General features: G+C 37.3%; 1 protein-coding gene across 1 annotated transcript in view; it reads right to left on the bottom strand.

Annotated features, from left to right (window-relative positions):
* Positions 1-10,196: 10,196 nt before the first annotated feature.
* Positions 10,197-20,741, bottom strand: part of LOC140236898 (cytosolic carboxypeptidase 6-like) — a 100,253-nt gene continuing 89,708 nt past the window's right edge. Inside the window, exons 11-13 of the mRNA XM_072316833.1 lie at positions 18,563-18,725; positions 11,971-12,080; positions 10,197-11,250 (exon numbers count right to left, since the gene is read on the bottom strand). Coding sequence (XP_072172934.1) covers positions 11,065-11,250; positions 11,971-12,080; positions 18,563-18,725 — 459 coding nt within the window. The 3' untranslated portion in view covers positions 10,197-11,064. The remainder of the gene's footprint in view (positions 11,251-11,970; positions 12,081-18,562; positions 18,726-20,741) is intronic.

Here is a 20,741-nt window from a genome sequence, read left to right as displayed (position 1 = left end):
TTTTGTCTTCCCCCTTTTTTCTCTCTTTAAAAGAACTCGAGTCTCTTTAAGTAAGAAGACTAGAATGGTATGGAGAAAATCTTAATGCTATAAAGACCCTCGTGTCAGTGATTGAAAAATTTAGGCAAAAAGGCCACATTTCTTTTGACTGCTTCAGGGACGTCTGACCGTTCCCTAATATAACAATTTAGAACATTAAAATCAACATGCTGTCATTTCATTTCTATCGAGAGTGAATGTTCTGAAAAGTTTGGCCACACAAGGCGGTGTTTAAAAATAAAACTGAGCACTTCATTAATTGGGACTTCATAGCATGAACATGGAAACAGGTGGTCGCTATCAACATGAAAAGGAACGCACAATCCTCCAACCAGCCACATGACGTGACGTAGTGTTGGTATGTCGTACTAAAGTGGCATATTAGCGAGCTGTAGCTGCGACGCGAACGTTAAAACGACGCCAATTAGGCAAAAAATGGTGTTCTGCACATGCGCCAGGTAGCTGTTTCCATTGTGTATAAATAATCCGGGAAGCTGCGTCGTCTACGTAGCGTTCGCTAAAGCTCGCAAATGCTTTAAAACTCAGCGTATATACTATGTATAACTTGGGCTACAAACAACAACAACAACCACTCAATTTCAAAGCATGCAAAGTAAACACATACTGCGGCGTAAGTCATGATTTAAACTGCGAAAGACGCAGGAAACTTCACAGAAAAAGCAGTGTATTATAGTAACAAGTGGGGAAAATAACATTCTTGATTGTATATGGCGGAAGGGGAGGTAAAGCTGCGCTGCTTTTGTTCCCATCGTTTGTACATTATTCTATACCTGAATGGAGTGCATCCGCTGTAAGTTGAAGGTCGGAGTAATTCTGTGAATAATTCACAATCAAAATAGACAATCTCACTGGCATCCCTTCACAAGGACACGTAGGTGATGGTTTTCAGCATTGCTTGTTTTTCTTCCCATCCCTCCTCCCTATTTTGCGTCATGTTTGTGAGGATACAATTTTTTTTCAGCATTCAATATGTATGAATAAAGACATTTAGTTAAATCAACACTCACTGATGTTGATGTGTTAGCTCACCAATGCCAGCGACAAACACTAATGAATAGAATTTTCATCATCCTATCAGGCAGATTTGAAGCTCGCTGAATGCGCATCTCAACAAGAAAAACACAAACACAAACAAATACTTTAATGAGACACCTGCCTAGTTACAGGCTTCCATCGGAAACCTTACTCATTTCATGATTGTTTTAGAAACCGCACAAGGTTACTTTCACAGGTTGACAGTCGACAGTCAGATTTACCTGAAAATTACATACTCAGCATCAATATTTTATGTCTCTGTTGTTGATGTTGTTGTCATTGTTCACATCGTTGCGTTAGTTATTGTGGTGATCCCAAGCGGTATCCCAAAGCAGGGGGGTTTATGGATTCCAGCTTTCCCTATAGATGTGTCTACTACATTTTTTTTCCATTACATTTTATTGATTTCAAAGACAAAACAAAACAAAGTTACAATATAGGTATAATCGAACATAGGTTACTTATATGGTAAAGGAACATGGGTAACCAAAAGTTTGTAAAAATAATTATAATTAAACTTCAAGTTGTTAAAACAGTATACCATAAATATGCATGACGTAACTAAATGATTGGTAGTCTACTACTAGTACTAACATTTCTTCATCATTGTCGACCTATCCGAAAAAAGAAATACCTCAACAAAACGCTGAGAACGATATGATTGCGCGTATACTGACCTATAGTGTGTAAATTTAATTGGTCAGCTATACAATGATAGGAGCAGGGAGTTTCCCATTCTTTTTTTCAATGATGTATTTCGTAGAAATGCATTCACTGTTCATATACCTTACTAGACGGTCTAACGAATTTCATTAATTTTTTATACTCCGCAGTATTCCATCAGAGAACACATTTTGCTTATGCTGGACCAAGTTTTTCAAATAAAAATGATGATCTAAAATGCACAAAGTCTTGCTGTATTCAAATAAACTTAAAGAAAGTGTTATTTGGTTCTTACTGTTTGAATTATGTGCCATTTTAATTAGCCTGTATTTGCACATTTTTTTTTTATTGCTGTTGTCCAATAGCAGTGGGTAGTGTTCGGCGGTTGCTTTTATAGGCCTATGTGCTGCAGAACCCTAGCTGTTTCCTACACAACACAGTCTTTTCTTCTCTCTCTCTAACTTCAACATCCCAGTGTCTCTTTCTGTTTTGTCCTGTATACATGTTTCCCGATTGATCGTTAGTTGTGACTGATGTGGATGTGTGTGCTTCCATGCGTTCTGTGTTTTGAAGTGTATGATATCTAGAGCTATTGCCATGACTCCGTCAGAATATCCATTAACCAATGTGCGTGTCACTCTTAAGATTTTTCTTTTGTATTGGTTTTATTCTATTTCTTCGTAGACTGGACCATGACAACAACAGCAACAACAACAACAACAACAACAACAACAATAACAACAACAATAATAATAATAATAATAATAATAATAATAATAATAATAATAATAATAATAATAATAATAATAATGATAAGAATAATGATAATGATAATAATGATAATAATAATAATAATGATAATGATAATGATAATAATGATAATAATAATAATAATAATAATAATAATAATAATAATAATAATAATAATAATGATAATGATAATGATAATAATGATAATAATGATAATAATAATAGTAATGATAATAATAATAATATATTAATTCTTTGGAAGAAAAAGACTTAAAATGTCACAGAACTCTCAATGCACTTTACATCCAATCTAGACTGAAGACACACCAACGGCAGATAGGGACAAAAGACAAGACGATAAAGTTTGCTGGATAAATGAACTACATTACCAAGAGTCTTACAGGTGAATAAGCATTACACTAAGAATACACAATGTGCAAGTTGTGTGGTAGATAGGTTAGAACTATTAGCAAAAATTTCCATGAATCAAAGAACCTGACAGTCCAGAAAACTGAAAAACCACTCAAAAGTAATCATGTGCACTGAGATTTGGGCAAAGGGCATTGTGAATATTTCATACTATGACAAGTACGATGTATAACCAGATACAGTGATAGGAATCTATCAGCATTGTACAATGTCTTGGAATGTTAACTTGGTCTATTGTTTATAACAGTGTTTCTCTTTGTTTCATTGTGTTTCATTAAAGCTGTTTCCCATCATCGTGTTGTCTCATTCAATCCTCTGTAAACCAGAATAGATGATACTCTATTCTTATTATTTGTGAATACCTGACTAAATCAAAACCTCGCATAAGAGCATTAGATATCAGCCTGGATAATCATTTTGCTATGCGAAATGGTTAACCATCATTTCCTCATTGATTGTGATGTTGTGATTGTTTGTCTGTTTGTTTTTCTGATTCTCTGGATTCTCTGTTTAATAATACTGTGGACAAGCTGTAGAAAGCTGGCATATCTCTTTCAAAGGGATAAATCCTTTGTTACACACACACACACACACACACACACACACACACACACACACACACACGCACACACACACTCACATAAACACATAGCTTACAGAGTTTTCCTTGCACTGTTCACTGAACTGGATTTTGTATATCAAAGTATATGTGTGCCTGTCTTATTGTAACTGCATTTTTGTTTGAAATGAAATGAAATGAAATGAAATGAAATATGATGTGAAATGAAATTAAATGAAATGAAATTGAATGAAATGAAATGTATGAAATGAAAAGGAATGAAATGATGATGTGAAATGAAATAAATTGAAATGATAAATGGAATTATATAAAATGAAATGAAATTAAATGGAATGAAAAGATCAACAATGAGACAAATGCAGCACTGTGCACAGAGGGCAGTTTGACAAAGTGTTGTATCAGTCATTGCAGTTTGCACACTGTATTTCCACCCTGATGTCATTGGGAGGACAGCAGTTCATACAGCCTGCATGGTGGGTTATCAAAGTGTTAGATACAAAGCAGGTCACAGCCAGTGATAGGTGATGGAGGCTCACTTGTTTCATGAACTTTTTGATTTTACAGTCTCAGTTGATTGCTGCAAAGATTTCAGAGATGTGCTACTCCCCCACCCCCAGCAAACAAAAGAAATTTCACTGTTAAAGTTCAACTATATTACACATTTCTTTTTTTTTTTTTACTTTATTTATTGACAGGGGAATGTATTATATTCTATGTGTTCATGAGTTTGTAAACTTATCTACAGATGCATCAAAGTGGGATTTTATGTGATGAATTGTCATCTTAATTTGGAGAGGAAGTCAAGAGTATTGGTTCTTGTATTTCAAGGATTGGTACTTAACATGAAGGACCAAGGGACAAATGAGGCCTCCTTAGTTTCTCATTTGCAGGCCTATTAAAGATTAATGGCCAGATTACGAGTGGAATCTTCCTCTGTCAAAATGCATCTGATAACAGCAAGATCAAACAAACAAAATCAACCGCCCAGATCGATCCACATCTACCATAGAGCCTATAGGTTGCCGTGGTGATTGATGACGATGGTTGGCAAAGCTGGTGGATTACTCCCAGATTAGCCTCCGAAGGTTGGATCTTCCCGCAGCTTGAACCACGCTAATACTTGCCTAAATTAGCATGGATATGTATGCCCCCCATTTTGGGTGCCCTTTTGACTCAGCTTCCCTATCAAACCCTTGTTCCTCTCAAACAATGAACTCATCCTGAAATCTTGATTCTCATCAGTGTGTTCATCTTACCAAAGAATTACTCCTTTAACATTCTTCCAAGCGGTATGCTTACCATGGAGCCATATATAGCTGCTTCACAATGAACATCCAAAGAACTGGTCATAGGTACACCGTACAGCTGATCATCACACCCTCGACGTCAGCCTGGAATGGGTCCCCCCCCCCCTTATTCTCTCTCTCTCTCTCTCTCTTTCTCTCTCTCTCTTCCCCCCCCCCCCCCAATGAGTTTAGCAAGCAATACTTGTATAACATCAATTTTCTCCTGTTTTGTGAAAAGTAACAGCTTCAAGACAGCTCACTAAGCAAGTGATTGTGCAACCCTCATTTAATGTTAACACAGTAACCTGTGGATGTGTAGGACATTAATTTTACCACCCAATTACTTCTGCAAAGAAGAAAACTGCTGGTTTTGATCAGAAAAGCAAGATATCAACAGCAAACATTAAAAGACAAAAACTAAAACTTTGTGGCACATACCAGAAAACTTCTAAGGTTACTCTAAGTCTTTCTCAATTATCTATATTTTTAAACTACTATACTTTGCAATAAGCATATGAAGAGTTTGTTCGCAAAAACCGATAAGTCAATATTTGCCAAATGGAGATATTTGCGATCAAAGGTCAAGAAAAATAAAGAGAATAATAACAAATTTTTTGCTTCTTTGGATCATAACTTCAAAAATGTACCTTTTTATGTAGTGACCAATATATCATTTAAAAGTTATTATTTTTTACTTTATGACAGAGACCGTACTTCAAAATCTTCAAAAATGGACTTATCGGTTTTTGCGAACAAACTCTTCATGTATACCTTTTAAAAATTTCATCATATATTTAATAGTTTATTGTCTCCCCTAGGCACATGCAGAATCAGAATCAAGACACTTCTGCTTTGATTTTCTAAAAACCTTTCCCACTAAAATCAATAAAAACACAACAAATGTTCATTGTGTATATTAGTGTTTGGATTTGTCTCTGTCCTGTCATATTCTCTTCAAGGAGTAACACCCACCATTTTATATAGTGATGGCATATCTTCAACAGTAGACCTTGAAGGAGACCATCAAAGAAATAGATTAAAGGCAATGAGTGAGGAGGTCCTGCCACCAACAGGCTTAGAATCCCCGCACAATTCTGATGGTTCAGCGAGGAGCAAGATCTGGGGTAGATGTATAGAGGGCAAAATACTAGGTGTTACAAAAAAAAAACAACAACAACAACAACATTTCCCACTTTTGATCAAAAAAAAAATGTATAGTTCAAAAACTATACATTAGATAATACTGGCATTAATATGCATAATAGCTGAATAAAGTACAATTTAGTTGGAAGTGATTTGAATATGAAAGCATAATTCAGTTTTATGAAACCCATGATTAATTTCAAAGTTAGGTTACAGGTTTTGGCCAAATTTTTAATCCTCTGTACAAAACTTGACCTTTACACAGGAACTAATGATGTGTATGTGAGTGTGTGCTTACAATGACCCTGAACAATGGCCATGGATACCACCTGTTCAGAGCTCTGCTCCAAGGCACATGAATGCTTTATTAATTATTCATGATGGATTGCCCTGGGCACTGCTAGTCTGAATTCATGGTAAAGGGTAAAATGCATGTACATGAAAAAAAAAAATAGCATGTTTTCATGTGCTTGCATACACTACATGTTATTTTCAGGATGAATAAAGACTATTGTAGCTGTGATAGTGGAATTTCTCATGAATATGTAATAGAGCATACCAATCCTGGCCATTGTTCAGGGCCATTGTCAGGGTATTAAGACTCCCATACACACCAATTGACTTCCGTGCAGAATTAAAATTTTGTACAGAGGGTTGAAAACAAAGCAAAATCTGAGACCTAACTTTAAAATAAATCTTGAATTTAATGAAACTGGTTTATGCTATGATCTTTAAATTACCTCCAACAAAATTGTACACTATTCAGCTATTGCTCATATCAATGCCAGTGTTATCTGATATAAACCACTTGAACTATAATTAAGGATCAAAAGTGGGAAATCCTTTTGTAACACCTAGTAGTTGTGCCTGTTTGTATGTGTGTGTGTTAATGTGTGTGTCTGTGTAAAAAGTGTGTATGTGTGTGTAGCTCAGAGCTACTAGCTATCCATGGTAGTAAATCAGCTTTCAATTTTTCTCCTAAAGCTGGCAAGTAAGCTATAGATAATCATAGCAGCGATCATGAGGATGATGACGATGGCGATAATGATGATTACGATTATAATAATAAATGACAATGATAATAATGATTAAAAAGAATTGACACTGATAATAATGATCATAATGATATCAATAATGATACTAGCAATCATTATGATGATAATGATAACAGTACAATGATAATCATTATCATCATAACCTATCTAATTCAGCATATGATTAATAATTTCTTTCTTTTCCTTCTTTCCTTAATAATCCCTTTTCTGTCTAAGCTGTGTGAGGAATTTCTCATGCAATTTGAGCACTCACTCAGTGGTAAGGAACATTGCTATTACTATATATCTATCATTATCATTTTCATTATAATCATTATCTTTGTTATTAGTACACTCCGTAGTCAGATTGCACCAAGCACCACGGAATGAAAAATGGTAAAAAACAAAATACAGTAATTTCTTCCTCATCCCTCTCTCTCCCTCTCTCTGTCTGTCTCTCTCTTCATACGGCCTATATCACTCTGACATCAACAACACAAATCAATGCATCAGAGTTTTAAGTTCCATTTGATGTTCTTTTAAGGTTTACTAAAATAAATTAGACCACAGGTATATCATTACCATTGATTGTTACTCGACAGGTACGTTTGTATTCAGCACACCTTCTTTGCAAACCCCATTACCATAGCACAGCATTCACCTCGTGTACAACTACTGTTACACATCTTACAGGTTGAGGTTGAAGATTACCATATTATCATTAACCAAGATATCACTCTGTCTTAAAAATTACTTGGTGTCTTTTCAGACCACTGAAGTCAGGATATAGAACATTGTGTGAATATTTCAAATCAATGGCATTTGATGTAAAACTGTTTAGGTCCTATTCTAAAATGCCAGATAAGCTACGTCAACCAGTTCTATGTTGGTGTGCCTCCTGTAACTACAGAATTGAACATTGCATACATTTCAGAATTGCTCTTAAATAGGCTGGGTATTTGAGTTGTCAAAAGTAACTTATGAGGGCAATGTTAGAATCTGATTTCTGCTCATCTATATCACAAAGTCTCTGGCCAAGAGTGACATTTCAAATAGAAGAGTACAGTGTATAGACCCTAGCGATAATGTGTTCAAGCATAATGCAGAAGTTTCTTTCAATTGTTCTACCAGTTTTTCCTGATAACCATAAAAGCTTGTCCAGAAACTTGCCTGGTACAGCAAGATTTCATGCTGCAAACTGATTCCATATACCAAACAAAACGGTTCTGTAATATATTTTGATTTTATGCATGCTTTGTGCACAAAGGTTGCCCTAAACAACCATGAAACTTGCACGGAGGCTCACCCTACCTAGCAACAAGTGAGTGATTCCAGCCTATGGAACTTAATTGATGGAACAGGTGAATGAAATGCTTCCTTACTGGGCAGTAGGAAAACAAACATCCATAAATTATAACACTTTCCAGAAACAGTCTATTGAGTATGACAAGAGAATAAAACAGCTCATGGCTCGGTCCACAGAGCAAAAAAATCCATCCAATTTGAATATGTTAGAAAACCCTGGCCTCGTGCAAGCTTTGTCACATGTACATAACATCATTTGTAGTTTTTGTTCTCTTTTTTTTTTTATTACCGGTATTATTAACTTGCACACAGCAACTACAAACTAAAAATAAGTTAGAAAGCACAGACAAAAGCATACCATAATGACAGGAATGCTTAAAATGCTATTGTGCAACTGACACTTTGTAACAGCACGCCAGGTGCATGATGTTCTCTAACTCATTATTAATAAGCAAGGTATTCAAAGAATGAGAAAAATCAATTTGACACAAAGAGCATTGTCTGGCCTTGTCAAATCTATCCTGATTTCAGGGCCACACTGTGCAAGGGGCGGGGCAATCCTAGTCAGTCAACCAATGAAAATCTTCCTGTGATCTGGCCAGAAATTGCAGAGTTATGATTTGTGCTTTGAAGGGTGGAGTTGTTGATTGCACTGGCAATCCAGTCATGTCTGTGCACATTGTACATTGTATCCAAATTATTCTGAGCATTGATAGGTGCAGCCATACTTTCAATATCTAATAAGATGTTGGGGGGGGGGGGTAGGGAGGAACACACTAAGTTGTGAATCTCCCTGACTAGCACACATTGTGTCAAGGCTATATGCTATGGCTATATAAGCACATACATGTATCTGCACACAGGAATGTCTCATTTGTGACAAACATTACTGTCTCGTAAAAGGCTGGTTTAGAAGAACTATATCTAAAATAAAACTGAATAAAAATTGTAATGAATGTAACATTATGACATGAATCTAAATGCACTTTTGAGGTAGGACCACAGGGCATGTGCCCTGAGTTTTCCACTGAAATTGACAAAAATGTGCATCTTATAGCAACCAATACAAATAGCAAGCAAGAGGTGGATACTGATTGGCTGCTACCAGGATGGTACCATGCTTCATTTTGTAGCAAGAATTAAACAGAAAGTTTGGCTACTTTTGGAGTCGATTTGAAAATAAATTAATAATCTACAGATCTACCCTTTTATCAAAGAATGTCAGGACTATTTGTATAATCAGCAAAACATGTAAGTCATTATACAAATCGGCAGAGAAATTCATAGAAATTTCTACAGCAATAGGTGGAATTTCCAACAAAATTGAAAATATTAAAATCTGAAAGTAATGACCCTTGAACATTATTCATTTACATGCAGATATGCAAATCAAATCTTCTGATTAACACACTCCTCGTCTGAACATACATCCCTGTAAAGCTACCACAATATCATTGAACTCCTTGAATTACCACGAAAATGGTACATAGGAATTAACACCACACTTTCACTGCACCTACGCTGATCTCTTCAAGCTAAGGGTATGCTATGCAGAGATCGATACTGTATCTGAATCATCCTACAAGAGAATTATCTGACCTAAATATAACTGCTTTGCCATTTAAAGAAAAATGAGAAACTGAAAATAAAACTGAACTCATAAAATAACTGCTACAGTTCTCAAAATTCACTCTTAATTTGTTTGATTTGCAAAAAACCACCTCACAAGAAATCCTTTTTACAAGTTAAATTCCCCTTGTCCCTAGATAACTTCAAACTCAAACTGGGTATTGTCAGAGTGTGTGTGTGTGTGTGTGTGTGTGTGTGTATGTGTGTGTGTGTGTGTGTGTGTGTGTGTGTGTGTTTTAACACCTTAAAATATCATAGGTTGGACCAACCTGAAATGCAAACTGTTGGTAAGATGTATCGCCAATGAGCATCAGCAAAGCTTCTGCAGTTTCATTCCTTTTGTAACAATGAATGTCCAGCTACAAAAGGCATTCAGGCCTCTGTGTTCAGCCATAAGAAAGCAGGGTATATTTTCATGAGGAACATGACACAAACTTCTCATTGTATCTGTGCATGTATTGCTCATCTATTTCGATGTTACCTATTGCTGGCAAAATTACTTTTCACAAGTCATACCAATTTACCTATTTTCATTCTGAATCCGTCACCTTCTGATGACATTCTCCACCTTATTAGTGTACAGCATTTATAAGAGGTGAAATTGCAGTTGCTACAGTTAGGATCAAAGATAACTTCATGTAGCAGGCAATATGGCACTCAAAGACTTTTCATTTCTTCTGCATGTGAAAAAACATTTGCACAGAAGGTAAACTCTGTGGTTGGGAATGTTTCCAAGAGATTCAGGAATAAGGGCTTCCTACAGAAAACTGCTCTGTATCAGATTTAGGGACAAACAGATTTCAGAGCTGCCCTCTACTTCTTTTACAGATAGCACTGCACTCACTCACACCTTCACACAGTGACTACTGGATTCCACATCATGAATGATCTCTAATGGCTGCTGTAACACTGCTGCAAGCACTGAAGGGGTTAACTTTAGTACACTCTTAAATGTCTCTCCTCTAACAGACCATAATGGGGAACCCTGGCCAGTGAGTGGACACCATAGTCTAGTTCTTTCAACACTTGTTCTTTTTAGTTAACTCATTTCATCTACAGCATTGTCCACACAGTTTCTAAGAATGAAATCCAAAGGCTTGTATCAAGAGGCGCGAGGTCTAGCGGTCAACAGTCACTGTGAGGGCGGTCATCATCTCTTTGCTTCGCGGTGGTGGAAGCGAAGCTGGACGGCGGATGACCCATTGACCGATGGCGCACTGTGGCTGTGAGTCTCACCATTGTTCCTCATGTACTTGCTCATCTCAGAGTAAGCTCGCCGCTGACCCTCTGTCTTTTGACCTTCGCCCTTCTGACCTTTTGCAGATTTTTCTCTCCTCTGTGAAAGGCAAGAAAGAAATGCTTTCATTCTATTTTTTTTTTGTCTTTTTACATTGGTTACTTTCAAGTACACTTTTCTGCAAGAAAACTAGCTACTGTAAAACATGATATATTCGCGGCACAAAATTTTCGCGAATTGGAGCCGACGGCCTTTTCCGTGGCGTGAAATTTTCGTGAATTTCCACTGGCGTTCAATGCAGATAGTGTAGACAACAAATTTCGTGTGCATTTTGATTTCGCGAACCCTCGCGCTCGTGAAATTCGCGAAATTTAAATGCACGCGAACATTCCTCATTTTACAGTATATCACATCATATGTCTGCTAGGAAAGACAATCTTATATCACATTGTGAATATGCATGGTTGAACCTTTATATGAAATTGGACCCTGGTCAACTGATTCTGAAAGTGCAAATTTCCTTTTCTTCCTGTGTGCATAAAGTGTGTGAGTGTGTGTACATTTATGTGTATCAGTGAGCCTAGCAATCTGGGAGGAAATTCATAGAAGACCTATATCAAATGCAACTTCAAAATGATAAGAAAACCCATAGCCAAAGCAGGTCCTCAGCTGGTACTCCCGTTGTCATAGCAATTTCCTTGTGTTTTTCTATGAATGTTTCCATTTCTGTGGCAAAGTGGCACAATTACACAATACAGTCAGCTTTGAGCTGACTCTGAAATAATTGGCTGACGGTGAGCTTGCAAGACAAGAACCTACCTTGAACTGATTTAGAGCCGAGACATTCGCAGCGGGCTTTGGAGTGATGAGTGAGGAGAGCTTGTAGTAGTCTAGAAATGTCTTCACAAGGTTCCTGCCCAGCTTCATATCTGGTTGTGGTCCAGTGGTTAAGAATGGATAAATCTCTGCTTGTTTCTACCACACTGCTCTATAGGATAAGGCCATAATGCTCTCGACACACATCCAGAACACATTATCCTTGCATGCTCTGATATATTCAAGGCTCATCCTGTTAGGGGAATAGCATTTACATTTATTTTTTTCTTCTTCTTTTTTTATCTCCATTCACATACACATATAAACACACACATACACACAGTTGCAGTTCTTTTTTTTTACATTATGCATTTTGTCAGCAATCATTGTCATCATGTACTAACTGTCATTTAAAGGTCCAGTTTACCTTTGGGAGCAGTGATTTCAAAAATGTTCAAGATATCACATTTGATGCATATGTGTAGGTCTGTTGCACCATAAAACATCCTACCATATGAAATATTTGCAATAAAACCTAAAATATAAGTAGATATCAGGGTTTTTCTCCATAAACCGTAACTGTACACGGTTTAGTCTGGAAACATTTTTATTATAACTATTGTTCACATTTTGTGTATTTAACAACACTTAACATTGGTTATACGGATTCAAATTTCGACAGTGGTTGTTTCTATCCCGAACTCACATTTTAGAACTATTTCAAAGCACTAATGCTTTCATCTGCAAATGGTAAATTATGCCTTTAATTATTCTCAGTAAAAGAGTGACAAGTAGTGTACTTGTACTCTCACAGAATTAATGGCTTTACTCATTCTTATTCAGTTTTTGACAGAAGCCTGTATTTTACATCATATTTCATTTATCATATATTATATTCCATTATGTGTTGAGTGTTTGTCTTTTTCAGATAAAGCGTCAAAAAATGAAAACATGCAAATGATCAGCATCGCCCAAAACCATGCTGTTCAACTGAGAGAATTCCCACAATGCAACACATTACTCTTGATGCAATAAAATAAATAAAATTCATACATCCCAATGCAACAGAAGCTAATGAATGAAACCAGAATAGTAGACAAATGTACATGGAATGTAAAAGCTGAGATTAATATCAAAATTGATTTTTTTTTTCTCCAAGTGTAAACTGATTTTAAAATGCAAGGTATTCAGCTATACTTAAATATAGGATTGTCTTGCATTTTCTCTAAAATCCTACATAAATAATCAATTTGTTCAGTGCACCATCTTAATGTCAACTGTTGAGGGTGCTGCCTCCTGCTATTCAATTCGGTTTTTTCATTATTATCATTTGAGTTTTTTCTTTTCTGTTTTTCTTTGGTATGCTGAAGATGAATCTTAAAGAAAAAAAAAAAAAAAAGGAAAAGAAATCTCCTGCCCACCTATGATATCAGGTACATGCGTGAAATTCAACAAATAGCAGCGGATAGCCCTTTGTGTAACAACACTCCCCATTCATTGTACTGGCACGTCTATGCTTAACATTGTGGAAGTTAATTTACTGTGCAAGTAGTAGAAAGCCAAGCCTATTCAAACAAGACGGCATCTCATCCAGCCCAAAAAGCCAGATTGTAAATTCTCATCTCTGTGTTCTCCGTGAAATTCTTTCATTTTCTTCCACGAGCGCGGGCATCTCTCTTGTGTCCACATTAATCACGACACAGTCATCCGCCGGATACCAAATGCGTAACCCTGAAACAAACACCCGATGTTGTTTACTGCCGTACCTGTTTTACCTGGCGCAGCACGACAGTTCGTCGTACTTTGATCAAACAAACAAGGAGGACATCACCTATTGCCTACCTGGGCTCACCATCTCAATTCCAGATCAAAAAAAGAACAGATAAAAAAAAAAATCCCCCACCCTCCTCCATTTCATCACCACTCTACAACAAGAGGCTCATGAAAGATTTAGCGAGGCTGTGGCAGAGAAACAATGAGAGCGTTGATTAATGGAATAGCTCATCTGAGTGCGTGTCCATTTCAGGCTAATCAAAAGCGACTGACTGCCTACCGGTAGAGATTCCACACAGACAGTCACCACCCTGCTTAATTGATTTTCAGAGACAAAAGAAATGCCGGATGTTAGGTGATCAGCTATATGGATACAGCACATGGGCTGACACACTGTAGTGATTTGTAATTGATTAATCCATGTTGTTGCATTTTTTCCCCTTACCTTGAAAAAAATATAAAACAGGGAGAGACAATAAATTGTGAGAACATTACAGTCCAGGGAATGACTTAAGATTGATTTACATCATTAATAAAATCAGTTTCGGTAGGAGATAACTTCAAGTAGCACGGAACAAGCTTTAAGCAGAGTCTGGCATTGTAATGTGCACATTGATGCCCATGCGCCTACAGCCACACAATATTAAACTCACTGTGACACACCAAGCATACTATACTGATTGGGTTGTTTTGTGGAAAATAAGGTAGCCATATTTTCTTCTTTCTGAGCATTTTATTACCATGAACCATAACTTGATGATCTGTCCAATTTACTACCAGATTCTTACATTCCATTGGACCTTACACAGGACTCATTATGTTCCTACAGGCAATAAGCTCATACAGTTGTACAAAGAAAATATACATAGGCAACATCTATTTTTTCTTTAATCATATTGTGTCAATATTGTGTGAATGTGAATGGTCCTTTGATTAATAACATTTCCTCTTGCAATGTGAGAAGGGAGGTGATTTGATCATAAGGGATATTAGCACAAGTGTTAAGGTTATAATATGTTCCTCAATGCACACGTCTGTTTGAATGGTGCCTATCAATTCAAACTTTGCACCTTTACATCGTGGTACCCTCACCCATGCCTACATAATGTAGGTCTATCTCCTGTCTAAATCTGGAACAAAGTCAAGCAAAGTCAGAGTAGATCTGTAGTGTAGGCATACTATTTCAAACAGACTAATTCAATTAAGCTAAAAACAGCCTCATAATCCCAGAATGGCCGTTTGATAGATATGAGATCGACCAAATTTGCGATTACAGCCATCTTTCCAACAGTTTCATGACAGCTACTTTGAGAGAATGCTTGCATTTGTGAAAACTTGAGTTTTTGATGGTTTAGGGCAACTGCAACTATTCAAAGCAAAAATAGGTCTCATATAAAAACCTGCAGTATTTTGTTGCATAGCAGAATGCTTAGAAGCATGATTAGGTACTATTTCACTGCATTATGTTTAAAAAATGAGGCAAGAAAGGGAGATTACAGTGGATTCTAATTTCACCTATACATTGATAATTCCAGAAACGCTCATTTTAGTAAAGGTCCTCTTGGGTGAAACTTTTCTCATAACCAACATAAATAGATTTCTGGTGACAACAATCTTCAACTTAAAAAAATAAAATCACTTTAACCCTTGAACATGAAAAATACACCAAAAAAAGGGCCATTTTGTATTTTGCTGTCACAGGGTTACTTGAGCAGTGTAATAGATCTACCTGCACTGTCCAGTCATGTACTATTCATGAAATGGACAATGTACTTTTCAGAATTCTCCTAGAAGCTGGGGAGTAATTAGGGTTCATCACACTTATCTCACCATCCTGGCTTGAATTGTCTCTGGAGAGCATTAGCTCTGCCTCGCTGGCGCCGCAATGTTTAAGGAGACGTTAATCATTCTCATTGATTCTCGCAGCTTGACACAAGACTAATGGTCAGCCCGTTCCTCCGCACTCCTGCGACAGTTTTACAGTATCCCTCACTGAAGCCCTGACAGAGCTACTAGATGCAGTGTAGTCAGTGAGGCGAGGCTGTCACTGAGCACCACAACTTTTAGCAATGCAGTATTGTGTACTTGGAAGAAGACGTAGGTAATCCAAAATGATTTTTCATCGAAACTAGACAAAGTGTGAACACCAAACCACCATTCTAATGACTACATCATAAAGCAAAATGGGTTTCTGGTTTCATGTTAATGCCTAACTCATCCCAGTTTCTGTCATGGAGGGCCAATTGTTAGAGTTCAACAAGTTCATGTCAGAATCAGAATTTGCTATTAAAGTCTCTGCTGATGATTGGTTGTAACAGTTATCTGAACTTGCAACTTTGCATCGAGAAATCTAATTCAATGAACATTTTAACACTTTTCTTCATCCTTTCCAAGATTGTCCTTGGTTGTCTTGCCTATTCAGAAATAGCTGTATAGTTGTACATGTGAACAGTTCTCTCTGATAGCCTCAGTTCAATGTTTTCACTTAATTTCTCACATTCCAGGCCACGAACCAGAGTGAAGAGCTACATAAGACATACATCTATTTACAAAAATAAATTGCAATCAGCAATAAGTTGACCAAAGATGACTGCATTTCAGATATCTAATCAGCTTTCCATGGCAGAGGGGAGATCAGCAAGATATGTAGATAAAAATCAATGGTAAAATATTTATAACAGATCTATGACAAAAAAAAAAATTAACAAAAAGTTAGTCATCAGTCAACTGTAATAACTTACAGCTTATTAACATTGTTAACATTATTAACATTTCAGCTTCAGTAACATTGATGCCAAGAGTTGTATAAAAACAAGCCAATGTCACTAGGTTGATAGAACTACTGTTTTCATGATCATGAGGCCATCAAAATATTAATACATATTTCTGACAGTCTAAAAAAGTGTTTAGATGTACACACTCTGCCAAATAGAGAAATATTGTACACTTTTGCAGCAGTGTGAATGTGTGTTTTGAACATTTCTGTCCTTTAATATGACAATGTCAAAAAATAAAGATTTAAAAAATCCCCCACAGCACTTCTAATAAAACAAAAGGGGGAAACTTAGAAACACGTAATACTTTTTTTTTTAGTAAACTCTTACATGTAAAAAGAGAAGTGTGGCATTTGTCCAGTAAATGCCTGTTTAGGCATGTTTTAAGTGGACATTGTACTATTTCAAAAGGCACTTTGCATGATGAATTGCTATGTGATGAATTAAGGCCATTAAAAGAGTCTCACTGGCATTCACAAGAAGGACATTAACACTCACATCTGGAGACATAAAAGTCCCTGCAACAATCATTGTAAGTGAGGGAAATTGGCCATCAGTAAAAGTGCCAATATTTCCCACATTCACAGATAACTAGGACTCTACAAGTGTCACAAGTTACTCTGGAAGACGATAGGATGATCTGGTTTTAATTTTCTCAAGACGCTGCTGAGGAAAAATGGTTTTCAGCATCCTGAATTCAGTGTCTTGTGGGGATCATTAAACTACATTCTCATCACAGTAAGCAGCGTGTTGCAATGGTGTTAACGGTATATTCTGAAATAATCAAAACTGTAGTATCCATTAATCTAGATAGCAAAATGCCAGACAAATGCATTTAAAGCAGGAGAACCACATGAAGCGGGGGGGTACATCGAATGAAATTTACTCTGTGCTTCCTCAGCATGTATTTTCTTTTTCTTGAAAGAAGTGGCATTGTGGGGGGAAAAAAAAACAAACAATGACAGCATTAAGCTATTGATTCACAGTCATTGTTAGACATTTAATGTACAATGGTGTTTTCCCATCTCTTTTACTGTAATATCCAAGTATGATGTCTGCATGTACAATGCATCTACGTCATAAAAAGTGATAAAAGTGATAGCCCACATCATTTCAAGAAAGCGTAAACCTCATTACACAAATGTCTTGTTACAAGTAAGATATTTGGTATTTTGGTGTCTGGTAAGTCTGCAATTGTCTAAATGAGGTATTGTTATTCTACCTAATGTAGTTTTTCTCTTTCATTTAAGAGATGGTGAAAAAAACGCGGGAGAAAAACACACTGAAAAACTATTTTTTCCTTTCTTCCTTGACTCTTTTTATTCTTGATTAAATGCTTGCGGGGGGGGGGGGGGGGCTTTGGGTGGAGGTGTGCCTGCTCAACTATGATTGAAAGGTTTTGTGAAAAGGAAATGCAGCAAAAATATTCATGTAAAGTAGCTTGTCCAAATTATTGTGATTTATGAGTTTCATGTGCCATAAACTCTACTTGACTTTCCTCATCTTACCCATTCAGGTAAAACAAACATTAGATTGGCAAAGGAGAAGATACTTTGTACAGGGTTTTTACAGAGTGTCTGGACACTGGCTGACAGACACAACTACATTGCATATCTGGCAAAGTGGTTTCCTGGCCTTATCCCTTGGAAAAAACAAACAAACAAACAAACAAACAAACAAAAAACATATGACAATAATATCGTATTAACAACAATAATACTTAATATCTTTATAGCACCTTTGCCACTGAATACAAAGCACTTTGAAATGCCATCCGTGGTCAGCATAGGAAATGGAATATATAAAAGTTATGCTGCAGTGACAGTAAAAGTCCAGTGCATATATAGGGATTATAGGGATATCAATATAAAATCAACTCACCTTCCACATACACACACTAGCACAAACAAACACACACATACCCCCACACACACATATACACACTCAGAGTGACCCCCATCACATTCATTATTCCAATTGTTATGACAACAAGCATCATCCAAATCACCGGTCACCATCACTGCCCCCGTTGCCATGGCAAAGGATACAGCTGTCCTCATCATAGGGCACTACAGTGGAGGATGATGTAGGGGTGTAACAGAAGAAGGAGACCTCCAGCGTGTAGCAGAGAGAATTCTCATCCAGGATGCCTCCAAGAAAGCGCCGCCCCGTACCAGCTTTGACGGCATCTCGGTTAAAAGACGTGTTCATCTACACAGGACAGTCAAGGGATACTAAAATTTACTTCTGCTAATACATGCTAAGAGGAGTGCTCACTAGATGATGAAAGTTGTTAATTATATGCATCATTTTACACAAGTCCAAACTACATTTGTTCTAGCATTCTCTTTGATGTTAATACTGTATACCTTTTCTTTTTTACTGTGTGGATCTCCTAAAAAAAGAAATTGGAAAAACAGCTTTGCAAGCTTTCAAATCAGTAACAGGATATGAATTTATTGTTACAAAATAAGCATACAAACGTGAAGAAGTAAAACAACATATTAACCTGTTGAGGACGGTTTGATTTTGCTACAACACGCATGTCCCATTGAGGCTTGCCCAAGTATACTCGGGACTCGTCCTCAATCGGTTAGGATATATAAATACGTCTGTTGAGAATGAGAAGGTTGTTAAGTTGTCTTGAACACTATGGGTTTTGTGGCAACTAACGCCCTTATCATTCTCAACCGACGAAGATAATGAGGAGACAAGTGAACAAAGTCCTTCTTGGGTCAATGGAGATACAGTAATGAACATGACATTTTCAGTGTAGCATTTGTCATCTACTTGACTACTGACAGACAGAAAGGGAGAACTGTTGAAATTCATTAAAAACAAAAACAAAACAAAACAAAAACAAAACAAAACAAAACAAAACAAAAAACATGGAAAGTAGGAGGTAGACATTACCTGGCATTTAAGAGGAAACCAAGTCTGCACTATAAATACACAGAAAACCGTGACTGATTGCTGGCATATAAGCTAACTTTAGACACAAGGCTGAAGATAAACCGAAGGGGGCTTGAATAACAGTGAGGCAGAAGAGAGTACAAGCTGCACAATTATACACAGAAAGCTAGAACACTATGGTGAGAGACACATGAAGATGAAGGCACTGTGCTTTTAATATGACAGTGAGAAAGAGAGAGTGAGGAGATACACACGAACAAAGAAGCAGAGACATAGGGAAAGACTGGGAAAAATTAGAAGTGGACACTTAAGACATTTCGCACCCTACCCCCTTCCACTAAATAAAGGATGGGGTGCGGCATAGACGGCACATTGAAGTATCATCACGGAGTGGAAAAGAGCGACAGATATTCCAGGGGAGACAAAACATCAGCAGTTCCGACACACACAAAATCAATGTTTGCCAGCAATCTGACACCAGGGCTGACAAAAAAATTGGGGCGATGGGGGCCCAAAGGCATCTTCAAATTGGTGTCACCTTACCACCAATTAGCCAGCTCCGCCTCCCTAAATATCACCACGGGTGATATCCTGCCCGGTAGGGCTGGGTTGCCGGGCTGAGGTTCAAGGGGCAGGCAGAATTGATGGGAGTGTATCGCTACCAAACTAGGTATCATCCCGACCTAGGATGAAATCAGGGATGCGGGCGAGTCTGATCTCATTTTGGGCTTTTAACCCTGTTAACCTGAAGGGGGGAAGTGCAGGAGCTGGGAGAAAGTTAGCAAAATATCCGAGGGTGTGGGGTTTCTCTCCTCGGGCAGAAATGGACAGTAGGGGTGGAGGGGGATACATACACCTCATGTCTTGAGACAGGGACGGAAAGGTTAGAGAGTACATTGGCTAGGTGATGGCTGAGATCAATGACCAGTCCAGTGCCACGTTGGTGGTGCTTAGTGCTTAGTAGCAGTTGGGGTGGGATGGGGGCGGGGGTGGGATGGGGGCGGTGGTGGGGATAGGGCTGGAGGGGAAATGGGAGGGGGTTGGACAGATAAGAGAAGGGGAAAAGGTGGAACCATCTTTCTCCCATATATGACATACCAGAACCTGAGCAAATAAAATTCATTCCAACACACCAATGCTCATAAATTAATGGAAAGATGCTCATTTCTTTTTTTTTTTTTTTTTTGCCACAGTCTTCAACCATTCTGCTTTCTGGCTTAGAATGGTGAATGACAGGAAACATCTACAAACTATGACAATGCAACAGCTATACTGTATATGCTGAATATTTCGCGAGGTTTTTATTTTTGCAAA

The sequence above is a fragment of the Diadema setosum genome, chromosome 13, assembly GCF_964275005.1.
Source record: "Diadema setosum chromosome 13, eeDiaSeto1, whole genome shotgun sequence".
In the NCBI taxonomy this organism is placed as follows: Eukaryota; Metazoa; Echinodermata; class Echinoidea; order Diadematoida; family Diadematidae; genus Diadema; species Diadema setosum.
This window is presented reverse-complemented; position numbering and strand designations above follow the sequence as displayed.